General features: G+C 40.9%; 1 protein-coding gene across 1 annotated transcript; it reads right to left on the minus strand.

Annotated features, from left to right (window-relative positions):
- Positions 1 to 1,912: 1,912 nt before the first annotated feature.
- On the minus strand, positions 1,913 to 2,660 carry LOC145112512 (uncharacterized). Its single transcript, XM_079048672.1, has 2 exons — positions 2,538 to 2,660; positions 1,913 to 2,440 (listed from the first exon to the last, which is right to left on the minus strand). Exons 1-2 carry the CDS (start codon positions 2,658 to 2,660, stop codon positions 1,913 to 1,915), a joined length of 651 nt encoding a protein of 216 aa, XP_078904798.1.
- Between the last annotated feature and the right edge of the window lie 10,855 nt (positions 2,661 to 13,515).

Raw genomic sequence — 13,515 nt, forward strand, 5'->3', positions numbered from 1 at the left:
AAAGGACGATACAAACTCTGGAAGTCATGTCCTGTGCTTGTGTGAATGACTGCAGTAATGCATAGGATATTTATTACCGCTAGTCGAGTTTTCATACAACAATAGTTATCACGCCAGCATGCAGGCTTCCCCATTCAAGGCCTTGTATGGGCACAAATTCCGTTCTCCGCTATACTGGATATCCAACTGGATAGAAATCATGTTGGAGATACTTCACATGCTGGCCTCGAGATCATTCAGGAAACCATGGAGAAGATCGATCGGATCAAGAAAAGATTAAAGGCCTCACACCTATAGTAAAACTTTGATGGAACTCTCGTTAATGGCAGGAGTTTACTTGGGAACGCGAAGTCCAAATGATGCAGAAATATTCACAACTATTCAGCGGTGATCCCTCCACTAGTGGAACGAAATAGTTGAAGGAACGAGATAATTACGGGACGAAATTCGTTTAACGGGGAGGTAATGTGATATCCCAGAATTTAGGTTTGAATCTGTAAACGATCAGTCACCGCGAACCTTTTTGTATCTTGACCGATTGAATTTTAATGCATGTTTTAGTAGAAATATAATGTCAATTCAAATACAATAAGATATGAAATGGTATAATATCTCCAATTATGGAAAATGTCGAACGAATTTCAAAGCGCAAATTGTAACATTAGTTAACGACTGAAAAACTGAAATTTTGATATTAAGCGTTTGTGAACAAAGAAAATATTCTAAACTCGTAGTACTTGTTTCCCTGATCATGGATATATAAAGAACGTCCAAAACGGGGTTCGTATGCAAAAGATATGACCGTTTTAAGAAACCAAACCGGTATAACACTGACTTTATCTGATTTCATAAACCGTATTGATCAGTGGAGACACTTGCGCATATCAGATGAAAATTCCGAGAGTGTTTGGACTCATACTAAAGTCTAATATACACAATGCTATACTTAAAATATTTTTAACAAAAATATTTACAAACTCGAAAATAAATAAATAAATAAATTCGTTCGGGTTTTGGAATCGTTGTACTTAAAACTATTATTCGCCAAGTACCCCATAATTTATTTAAAAGAATAATAGAAAACAGTACTTAAATAAAAATAAAAAGAAACATAAATAAATAAAATAAAAGTAATAATAGGATGTGTATTTAAATAAATTTATTTATTTCACATGAAAGTATATCAGTCTAAGGGCAGATTTGTAATTTCCTGAAACTAATTTGGTGACAATATATGAGATTAGGGTGGGGTTGGTTAGAGTGGCAAATTACAAGGACCATTTATGCCAAAATCAGGAAGATTGTGTCTTCTTCCTCACTACATACGACTGCATTATGCAGTCTGCATATGACTTAATCCTTTTCCCTCCATTAATAACTGATGCAAAAACGAATCTTAGGTGTTGTTTGGTTCGCAGAATGTTGCTGAATGAATTTGAATTGGAATTGGAAAAGGAAACTGTTACGAATTTGAATCCAATTCCATATGTTGTTTGGTTGGCAGGAAATGGAATTGGAATTAATTCAAGATTCTGTTTGGTTCGCATGAAATGGAATTGGAATTCATGTAAAATGACAGAATTGCCCTTTTGTCTGTTTTGCTTAATTTTTACTTTTTTTTTGAAGTTATATGTAAACATATATTATATAAATTATTGAAATAGTAAAATTTTAATTTATTGATTGAACATTCATGCAAACATATTATGAAAATCATGTTAATAAACATCATAAGTTAAAGCCATTCCACTTCGCATCATAATAACGTTACCAAAAAGCATATCAATATTTCGATACATCCCTATCGAATATACCAAAAACTTACAAATCCAAAATACCAAGCAACATCCTAATAAACATCCCAAAAGAGCTTAAAAATCCAAAATACGAATTAACATCCTAATTAATAATACTACCCTTCCAAGATGTATTTGACCCAAACTTCTCTATCGCCTTCTTCAATTTGCCAAAAAATTTGTACGTTTATTGGATCACTTCTTATCTTGGTCAAAGCTTTGAACTTCTCGACTTGACTTAATGAACTCATCTTTAAAATCTCCGGAGGGATCTTCTCACTCAATTCGTTAATCTTCATGTCAAATTTAATACCTTGACTCAAATCTTTTGATATTTCTTTAAGACTTTCAGTAATCAAACCAACCGCATTATGGAACACATCATCGGCACGCCGTTTCCTCTTATTAGAGCGAACACTTGGTGAAGTTTCATCATTTTGCACTGATGTATTATGGCTAATTTCCTCGGATTCAAGTATGCTATCATCCAACTCTTGCATTTCTTCTTCTAAGTTCACATCTTGCTCCATCTCAATGAAATCTCTAGCTCTATTTCCTTGAGCTCGGTCTTTTCCAAAAACAATGCAAAGATCTTCATAGTAAGGAAATGATTTATGTTTCCATCTAGTCGCTTTTTTATGAACCTATTTACCAACATGATAACTTATATAAAAAAAAAATATTTCCATATAGTCACTTCATTATAAACTATAAAAATAAAAATATTATAACATCATGTACCTGTAGGTACGCCTCCCAAACCGGATCCTCAGCAGTAACACAATGTTTTTCAGAATCATAACCAAACCCACTTGTGTTTGAACCGTTTACCATATCGTAGACACATTGCCAATCTCTCTTCATGGTTTTTATCTTTGACTCAATATGTGGCTTACCTAAAATACCCGAGTCCGGAAGTGATTGTTTTAATGCTTGCTCAAGATGTTGCAAATAACCCGACTTAAAACCATTATCGGCTTTAAATCCTCCAGCATTTGTCATATTCACTAATGCCTCAACTAGCTTTGCTTCTTCATTGTTTGTCCATGTCTTATAATTTCTAATTTGACTTGTCATACCTATATAAACATAACAAAAACCAATAGATAAGTATCACAACTAATTTTAGATACATTTTAAATAGATAAGCAAAATGCCAATTGTCCAACATAACATTAAGCAAACAACAATTTGTCCAACATAACGTTAAAAAAGCAACAATTGTTCAATGTAACGATAAGCAAACAATACAACAATTTGTCCAATATAACGTTAAAAAGGCAACAATTGCTCAACGTAACGATAAGCAAAATGCCAATTTAATTTTCCGCGCCCCTAGATGCAAAAATGGACTCCGCTAAATTATCTCTAAATATGGTCCATTCATTCGAAGTCCCTACAGAAGTAATATTATCAACATCTTCAGGTCCAACATCTCCGGTTCCCTCGTCCCGATCACATTCATTGTCAAAAGGATCTACTTCCATTTCTTGTCTTATGAAGTTATGTAGTAGACAACTTGCCATTATGATCTTATTTTTCATTTCAATTGGATAATATGAATTGTCCTTTAATATTCCCCATCTTCCCTTCAAAATTCCAAAACATCGTTCAATGACATTTCTTGCTGATGAATGTTTCATGTTAAAGAATTCCTTTGTTGTAGTTGGTTGGTGCCCATGAAGCCATTTATTTAAGTGATACCTTTGCCCTCTATACGGGGCTAGAAAACCCTCTCTATTTGTATATCCAGCATCAACTAAGTAATAACCTGCAAATAGGATTTATAGTTAATAACGTTTTATAAATAAGATTTATAGTTAAATATATATAAAAGATTTACATACCCGGTCTTGGAACTTTCAATCCATGTGGTCTAAGAAGAGCATCCTGAAGAACTCTACCATCCGCAGCCGACCCCTCCCATCCCGGTAACACGTAGATAAACTGCATATCTTGGGAACAAACCCCTAGAACGTTTGTTGCAATGTCATTCTTTCTTGTTCTATATCTAGGCTTTTCTTCGTATGGAACTAGGCACTTTATATATGTTCCATCTAAAGCTCCTAAACAATTCTTAAACCATTTCCATCTTTGATCAGTGGAGTTATTGGGAACAGGTTCAGGTCTCTTAAGCAAACGAGTATGCAATCGTATGACAGCATTACAAACGCGATTAAAGTGCCTACTAATCGTTTCTCCCGAACGATGAAAACGACTTATGATGACCCGATTCTTAACATTATGAGCAAGAATATGTAGAAACATGGCAACTTGTTCATCAATATCCATATTCCTACTTCGTTTTAGTCCTCCGAATGTTTCAAGCATATGACATAACTTTTTAAAGCACATTCGAGACATCCTAATTTGTGATATAGACATGGTGTCACTCTCATAAACTATTTCATGTAGTATTGGGTATCGATCTATACTTGAAGAAATCCGCTTAATACGTCGTTTATCTATATGGTTTTTGAACATCATTAACAGGAGGAGTACAACAATGTGCAAAACCACATTCCACCATTTCAAAATCAATGAATTTTGTCTTTGTCTACGATTATATGTTGTTAAACTAGGTCGGGACATTTTCCTGTGCATACAAACAGATGAACAATTTTATTTTCACATTTGCTGCTGTTACAAGATGTTGTAATTGATTAATTAATAACACTTTGATTTCCAGGAAGATAAACAACATGGTTTTCATAGAAACAACACTTTTGAATAAAGCATAGATCTTCACAGAAACAACTAGATAATCAACTTGATAATCAATGTTACTGATAAAACTAAAAAAGAACAACTTTGATTATCACTGAAATCAGGAAATCGAGAAGAACAACTTTGATTATCACTAAAAAAGAACAATTTTGGCTCTGTATTCAATTTGCATTTTCCCTAATCTTCGATCCAGTTCTTACAAGAAGTGATTAGAGGTTAAATTCTCATTTGCATTCTATTATATAAAAAAATTAGTGCTAATTAATTTTGGATTGAGCCTCTCAGTCGACCCTTTTCTTGTTGGTTTTGTGGATGTTCAATATTGGGATTAAAAGAGCGAATTTTTGCAGGAAACAATTTAGATATACATGTTTCAGGAAATTGATTTTCACTGAATAAATATAGGTAATCGATTTTCCTGAAATCGACTTATCACAACAAGAAATAGTGGGCAAGATTACGAGGGAGAGAGAGAGCGCTAGAGAGAGACAGCGAGAGATTTGTACACACACCTGACGAAGAGATGGAGAACGAGAAGCCTGCAATTCGATTTTGACGGAGAAGGAGAAGCCTGCAACGCGATGGAGAAGACGAGCGCTATGATATGTCGGCTGTGATGTTGGCCGTGTCCAATTTTGAGGAATACGATTCGGATAGTGTTTTGTTTTTAGAAGGATTTTGTTAAAATAAAAGGGGTATAATGGTAATATTTCACTTTCCTAGATGGTATGGAATTATTTCCATCAGTTTGTAAAAGGATTGTAGATTCCAACGGATGAAGGAATGTTTTCCTCATTTAGGATTCCCTTTCCTTTCTTAAGTTGAACCAAACGCAGGAATTCGAGGGAATTGGAATCCTTTTCCCTCGAATTCCAATCCTTTCCTGCCAACCAAACGCAGCCTTAGAAAGCCAATTTGTCTTATCCCTCAAATGTTATCCCTTTAACTTATTGATAAATATCTTCCCATTCCTTATCTTAAAAGCTCAAATCGTTGGTGAAGTACGAATCCCGATTCGAAGTTCCACCATATCCCCACCATAAAAAAACATCATTGCACCACCGTGAACCGCCTACTGCCGCTACTCTTAGGCCACCTCCTCTTGATCAGAAATCATCCCAACACCACCCCATTATAGTCCGCCTCTTACAACCTCTCCCTCTCGCCGGAATCCGCTCGAAACAGAGGAGAAAATGGGCAAACTTGTCGACCACAATCGACTGCCACCCATCGTCGACGCCCACTTGATCACTCACCGATGTTGTTGCAGTCGGAATTCCACCCCTCCGATCGCCTGCTACCTTCTTCGTCCCTCTCTCGTCAATCTCATCGGACGAAACCCAGGGGAGGAGCATGGGAGCTGCCGCTGTGTGTCACCCATCACCACCCACTGACATCCTTCTTTTGGGGTTGCTGCCACCGTGAAAACTCCGATCAGCAATCACATTCCACCACTATGAGTAAATCGACCACCACAGAAGGTCGTCGCTGTTGTGGGACGCCACCGCTGTTGCTGCTGCCGACGCTAACCACTCACGACCACTGCCTACCCACTGTAAGCCCTTTCGCCATCACCATCATTCGTGTTTTATCCCTTACGAACAACCGAGGCCAAGAGACCCCGCAGATGGGTCTCGTTTCCCTTCATTTGACTGTGAATCACGTCCAAAAACGAGGAAGACGAACTGTGCAAACATTGGTATATTTTATTTAAATCTAACCCTAAACTATACTGCTTTTACGAGTCGAGTCCCTCCTTGTGAAATAATTTACATTCAAGTCAAACTGTCTTGTAATATAGGCAAGATCAACCCCTCCTTTCGAAAACCTTACCAAGATGAGTCCGAATTTTGCAACTTAGGCTGTGAATGTACAATTCTAGTCCCTGCCTTGGAAATATATTGAAAGATCAGTCATGTAAGGATGATTTTAGCAAAATCAATCCCTAGAAATTATTTATATTAACAAAAACCACCCAATACTTAACAACTAATACCAAAACTACTATGTTGGATTTATTAGGTAATTTAAATATACCCAGTGGTTTATTTTAAGATCAAGGAACGTTACGTAGAAGTTTTTACGACGAGTTTCTCACCACGAACCTCGTTCACGCTACGAAGGTGAGTGTTACGACCCCTTTTTATGTTTTATTATTTAGGGGGGGGAATACATGTGAAATATATATAAATATATTTTCCGGTTATGAAATGTGTTTATAAACATGCTAAATTTATATATCGTCTATGCAATACGCATATAAAACATATATCTAGTTTTAATACTTATTATTGTCAAAATAATGTATTATAAACCGATTTCTTTACGATATACATGCGTTTAAAAATATTATTAGTCTTGTGCATAATTTTTTTTTTACTTGTTTCGAGCATGTACAAACATATTTATTAATTATATATGTACAAATTATAATAATTATATCTTGGAAATCATTCATGCATGTGAAGAAACATTTTATCTATTCAAACGAGTGACATACATTTTTACGGATTTATCGAACTTACTCGGATTTTACTGTGAAACTTTAACGTATAACCTAGTTAATGGCCTCTATAGTGAGACAGTATTCATTACCTAAGTTTAACCACTTAGTATTCCCATTTAAACTATAACCGTTAATCCTCGGAGCGAGATATGCATGTATAGATCTATACGGGTTGACACCCCCACCTGCGGTTGCTAGCTACAACCTCGACTGATCAATCGAAGCGGGTGATAATTATCTTTAGTATAACTACGACGTCTAATGAAGCGTTGTGCAGGGATTATAACGGGTCATATAACTCGGTTATCGGACTCACTATAGGCATTAACTGGACTCTTTAACTAGAAACCACGGATTCGGTTTCTCTGTTTATCAAACATTTTTAAGTATGGATTTACTTATGGTTTAACTCTTTATCAAGCATTTTAAGTATGGATTTACTTATGGTTTAACTTTTTATCAAGCATTTTTTTAAGTATGGATTTACTTATGGTTTAACTCTTTATCCAACATTTTAAGTATCAATTTACTTATGGTTTAACTTTTTATCAAACATTTTTTTTAAGTATGGATTTACTTATGGTTTAACTCTTTATCCAACATTTTAAGTATGAATTTACTTATGGTTTAACTCTTTATCAAGCATTTTAAGTATGGATTTACTTATGGTTTAACTCCTTATCCAACATTTTCAGTATGGATTACTTATGGTTTATCTATTTATCAAATATTTTAAGTATCGATTTACTTATGGTTTAACTTTTTAACAAACATTCCAATCACGAAATTACTTATGATTTCTTCCTTTATCAAACATGGTTTTAACCACAAAAGAAATACTTTCTAGACTTATAAAGTATCATTACTGCAGTTAGCAGAAAACCTGTAACTCTCACCAACCTTGTGTTGACCCTCAAATCACATGTATTCTCAGGAAATCAGTGAACCGGCCTTTAACAGAAGATTGGTTCATGGATTTTCAGGCAGTCTAGTCTCATTTAGTTTTTGTTATGTCTGCCTACTTGTTAAGGCGAATTTATGAACCTATTATTATATGTAGGAACCTTGTATTCGAACTTTAAACTGGAATGTAACTGCTATGTTGTTATTGTTGTAACTTGTGATGTATATTCAATTTGCTTGTGATCCATGAACTAAGTCGCACAGCCCGGCGTATTCCGCCGCCTCGACCGGGGGTGTGACAGGCATGGATTGGTTGAGCCCCAACGGGGTAGTGATCGACTGCGCACAGCAGTTGGTTCGGATCAGGACCCCGAGTGGGGGAGAGCTGGTGATTCAGGGCGAGAGGCCACAGCACGGACCAGCGCTATGTTCAGCAGCAAGGGCAAAGCGCTATCTTCAGCAGGGTTGCACTGGGTATGTTGCCTATGTTATGGATACCCGGGAGACGGGTAAGGCGACGGTGAGCGATGTTCCTGTGGTGCGAGATTACGCGGATGTATTCCCAGAGGAGCTGCATGGGATACCTCCGAAGCGATAGGTGGAGTTCAGGATCGACCTAGTCCCTGGTGCGGCTCCGATAGCCAAGGCACCATATCGGTTGGCTCCTCCCGAGATGTAGGAGTTGTCTACGCAACTGCAAGAGCTGTTAGACAAGGGATTTATCAGGCCGAGTAGTTCGCCTTGGGGAGCCCTGATCCTGTTTGTCAAGAAGAAGGACGGGTCGCATCGTATGTGCATAGATTACCAGGAGTTGAACAAGGTAACGGTGAAGAACCGTTACCCGCTCCCGAGGATAGATGACTTGTTTGATCAGCTTCAGGGAGCATCTTGGTTCTCCAAGATTGATCTACGGTCAGGATACCACCAGATGAGGGTTAGAAAAGAGGATGTACAAAAGACTGCTTTTCGAACTCGGTATAGCCATTACGAGTTCGTGGTGATGCCCTCCGGGGTCACCAATGCTCCAGCCGCGTTCATGGATCCCATGAATCACGTGTGCAGGACGATGCTGGATTGGTCTGTGATAGTTTTCATTGACGACATCTTGGTTTACTCCAAGATAGGGGAGCAGCATGAGGAGAACTTGCGAGAGGTGTTAAATACCCTGAGGAGGGAGAGCTTGTATTCCAAGTTCTCCAAGTGCGAGTTCTGGTTGCGCGAGGTGCAGTTTCTTGGGCACCTTTTCAACCAGAACGGAATATTGGTTGACCCGGCCAAGGTGGAGGCCGTGATAAGATGGGAGGTTCCGAAGTCTCCATCTGAGATTCGGAGTTTCCTTGGATTGGCGAGCTATTACCGGAGATTCATTCAGGACTTCTCCAAGATAGTCGTACCTTTGACCCGGCTGACAAAGAAAGTCGTTGTCTTTCGCTGGGGGCCTGAGCAACAGGCGGCATTCTAGACACTGAGACAGAGACTATGCGAGGCGCCGATCCTCGCCCTGCCCGAGGGTGTGGAGGATTTTGTGGTATATTGTGATGCGTCCATTTCGGGTTTGGGCGCAGTTTTGATGCAGAGAGGGCATGTCATCGCATACGCCTCGAGGCAGCTGAAGCCTCACGAGGCAAACTACCCGACACATGATTTGGAGTTGAGGGCGGTCGTCTTCGCCCTCAAGATTTGGTGACACTACCTCTATGGGGTCCGTTGTACCATCTACACGGATCATAAGAGTTTGAGGTACCTCATGGATCAGCCGAATCTGAACATGAGGCAGCGTCGGTGGTTAGACGTGGTGAAGGATTACGATTGTGAGATCATTTACCACCCGGGGAAAGCCAATGTCGTGGCCGATGCGCTTAGCTGCAAGGCAGCGCCGATCAGAGACATCTGCATGAGGATGACCGTGGTGACTCCGATGTTGGAGCGGATTCGAGAGGCCCAGCAGGAGGCAATGAAGGAGGAACATCGTAAGAGTGAGCGTATTGTGGGCCAGGTTTCCTCCTTCGACTATGACAGTCGAGGGTTATTGACACTACACTGCAGGGTGTGGGTTCCATACCACGGGGGTGTGCGTCAGGTTCTGATGGAGGAGGCACACAAATCCCGATTCTCGATTCATCCCGGGGCGATGAAGATGTACATGGATCTTCGCCCCGATTACTGGTGGCCCTGCATGAAGCGGGACGTCGCCTGGTACGTACTTGACCTACAGGAAGGTTAAGGCCGAGCACCAGAGGCCACACGGCAAGATGCAGCCGCTAGACATTCCCATGTGGAAATGGGAAGATATTACTATGGATTTCATCACCAAGCTTCCCAAGACTGCACGGAGAGTGGATTCGATTTGGGTCATCGTGGATCGGTTGACCAAGAGTGCCCACTTCATACCGATCCAGGACAGCATATCGGCCGAGAAGTTGGCTGATATCTACATCCGAGAGGTAGTAGCTCGGCACGGAGTGCCATTTTTGGTGATTTCGGACCGAGACGTACGGTTTACTTCCAGATTCTGGAAGAAGTTTCACGACGAGTTGGGTACTCGTCTACACTTCATCACTGCTTTCCACCCGCAGACGGATGGTCATAGTGAACGGACCATCCAGACTCTGGAGGATATGTTGCGGGGGTGTGTTTTAGACTTCGGAGGTAGTTGGGATACTTATCTTCCATTAGCGGAGTTCTCCTACAACAACAGCTATCACGCGAGTATCGATCGTCCTGCTTTTGAGATGTTGTACGGGAGGAAGTGCAGAACCCCGATATGTTGGGGTGAAGTCGGACAGAGGGTCATGGGGAGCACCGAAGTGGTACTCAAGACGACAGAGGGGATTCAGCAAATTAGGAGTAGGCTTCAGACTGCTCAGAGTCGGCAGAAAAGTTATACCGACAAGCGCCGCTCGGACTTGGAATTCCAGGTCGGGGATATGGTCCTCCTAAAGGTGTCGCCTTGGAAAGGCGTCATTCGATTCAGGAAGCAGGGCAAGTTGGGCCCCAGGTATATTGGACCTTTCAGGGTTGCCGCCCGGGTGGGCAAAGTGGCGTATAGGCTGGACCTGCCAGCCGAACTCAGTCAAATTCATAGCACGTTTCACGTCTCCCAGTTACGGAAGTGCCTGGTGGATGACTCAGCAGTGGTGCCCTTGGAGGATATTCAGGTGCATGACAGTCTGAACTACATCGAGCGGCCAGTGGCGATCCTCTACAGGAAGTCGAAGGATCTGAGGAACAAGAGGGTGGAGCTGGTGAAGGTGCAATGGCAGCAACGCAAGGGGTCAGAATGGACTTAGGAGCTGGAGGAAGAGATGAGGGAGCACTACCCCGAGCTTTTTCCAGATTCAGCAGCAGACTTCGAGGACGAAGTCTAAAATAAGTGGGAGAGATTTGTAGCACCCGATTCCCGGTACGTATTTAAATTCAAGAAATATTGCAATTTACTCTGGGACTCGGCGAGTTGGGGGCCCAACTCGTCGAGTAGACTCGACTGTTGATCGGGGGTTTGAGTGACCTACTCGACGAGTCGGAAGACCGAATCGACGAGTAGGAGTTGTCTGGACAAAACCCTAATATTTAGGGTTTGAACCCTATTTAAACAACTTAACTCGTCCCAAACCAGCCTCCATGGTCCCTCACAATTCCAGAATACCTTAAACAGAAACCCTAGCCTTGTTTGAGTGCTCTCAAGCCATTTTTGTGCATTTTTGTGTGTGTTTGAAGTTGGAGAAGAGAAGGAAGCTTGGGAGTTCAAGTAGAAGCAAGGAGATCTAGAAGTTTTACTTCATTCTCAGCTCATTTAAGGTAAAAAGTTGGAACCTTGACCATTTATCTCTTAGATTTTGAGTTGGGGCCATTTCTACCCTTTTTATGAGTATAGAGAAGCAAAAAGAAGATTTTGGGGATATGCTTAGAGTTGCACTTCAGATCTGGAACCATTGAGGGTTCCCATGGCATAAAGGTGCCAACTTTATGGCCATGGGAGACCCATGCATCATATAAACCCCTTTTCATGGCTTTTTGAGTCAAAGGCCCCATGCATGTACATCAAGTTTGAAGCTTTACGTATAAAATGGACCCTAGGAGGCCAGATCTATGGTTTTGACGCGTTACGACCCATTATAATCGACTGTATAGTTTTTGACAAAGAGGGACTCGACGAGTCACTTGGGTGACTCGGCGAGTCGGGACGCTTTTTCCCCAAAACGACTTCTGGAAATGGTTTTGGTTGAGTGGAGGGAACACTCAGCCTGCTAGGGGTTTGTTTGGAACTGGAAATCATAGAACTCGGCGAGTGTATGAACAGACTCGGCGAGTCCAAGGCAATCTCCCAACTTATAAAGACGGACTCGACGAGTTGTTCATAGAACTCGGCGAGTCATAGACTGGACATATTTATAAGACGAAGATGAACTCGACGAGTTCAAGGATGAACTCGGCGAGTCGGTTGAAGATGGTCCCGATGCTATGGTTGAAGGTGAACCCATCGAGTTTTTTCTAGACTCGACGAGTAGGGTCGGGGGTTGTATCATTTTGAAAGAATAGGGACTCGATGAGTTGGTGGACCAACTCGGCAAGTCAAGTCAACTAGATGTTGACTTTGACCAGATTTTGACCTTGACTTTGACTTGGATTTGGGTTGACCCTTGTAAGGGTTATGAGTATGCATTAGTAATCGGAAAAGGCCGTTGTGCAGGGATTGAGGAGTAGAGACGAGTCGATTCCCGTGTCGAGGACTGTGCAGATACTACACGACATCGAGGTGAGTTACCTTCTAGTAGCGGTGGGTCTACGGCCACAATGCCGACCCACTAGTAGGAGTTGTATGTTAGGTGATTGTCTTTGTGATATTCATCTAGGTTTTCTACTACCTGATATGTTTATGTGCTAGCATGATATGCTATATGTGATAGTGGTAGTAGGGAGGGAATAGTCCCCAAGTTCGGTTGTTAGGACCGAAGGGTAGGTCGGGCATCCCAGATATGCCTGGCAGTATGTTTATGTTATGATATATATGGTAGCAGTAGCAGGGGTGAGATAGTCCCCAGGGTTCGGTTGTTAGGACCGGCGGGTAGGTCAGCACCCCAGAATGGCTTGACATGGGTAGGTCAGCTCCCCAGAATGGCTTGACACGGGTAGGACAGCACCCCAGAATGGCTTGACATGGGTATGTCGGCACCCGAGAATGGCCGGACCGGGTAGGTCGGGCACCCCAGAATTGCCCGGCAATATGTTTTGTTATGAGATTGTATGGTATGTGGTATGATGGGGGAACTCACTAAGCTTCGTGCTTACAGTTTTCAGTTTTGTTTCAGGTACCTCTTCAGCGAAGGGGAAGGAGCTGGCGCGGTAGCGGCATATCACACACACGCAGGATTTCCGCACTATGAGATTTTTTGGGATTGTACTCTGACATTGTTACTATTTTTACGATATGACTTTGAGACATGAGATTATGGTTTTATGAAATGATATGACTCAATTATGTTTTCTTATAAATGTTTTCTAAATTGTTATATCAAAAATGAAATTTTTGGTCTTGAAATTGGGATGTTACAAACTGAGACATAAATTTAGACATGTTAAATT

This window comes from Lactuca virosa, chromosome 1 (genome assembly GCF_052849685.1).
Source record: "Lactuca virosa cultivar CGN04683 chromosome 1, Lactuca_virosa_CGN04683_v6, whole genome shotgun sequence".
NCBI lineage: Eukaryota > Viridiplantae > Streptophyta > Magnoliopsida > Asterales > Asteraceae > Lactuca > Lactuca virosa.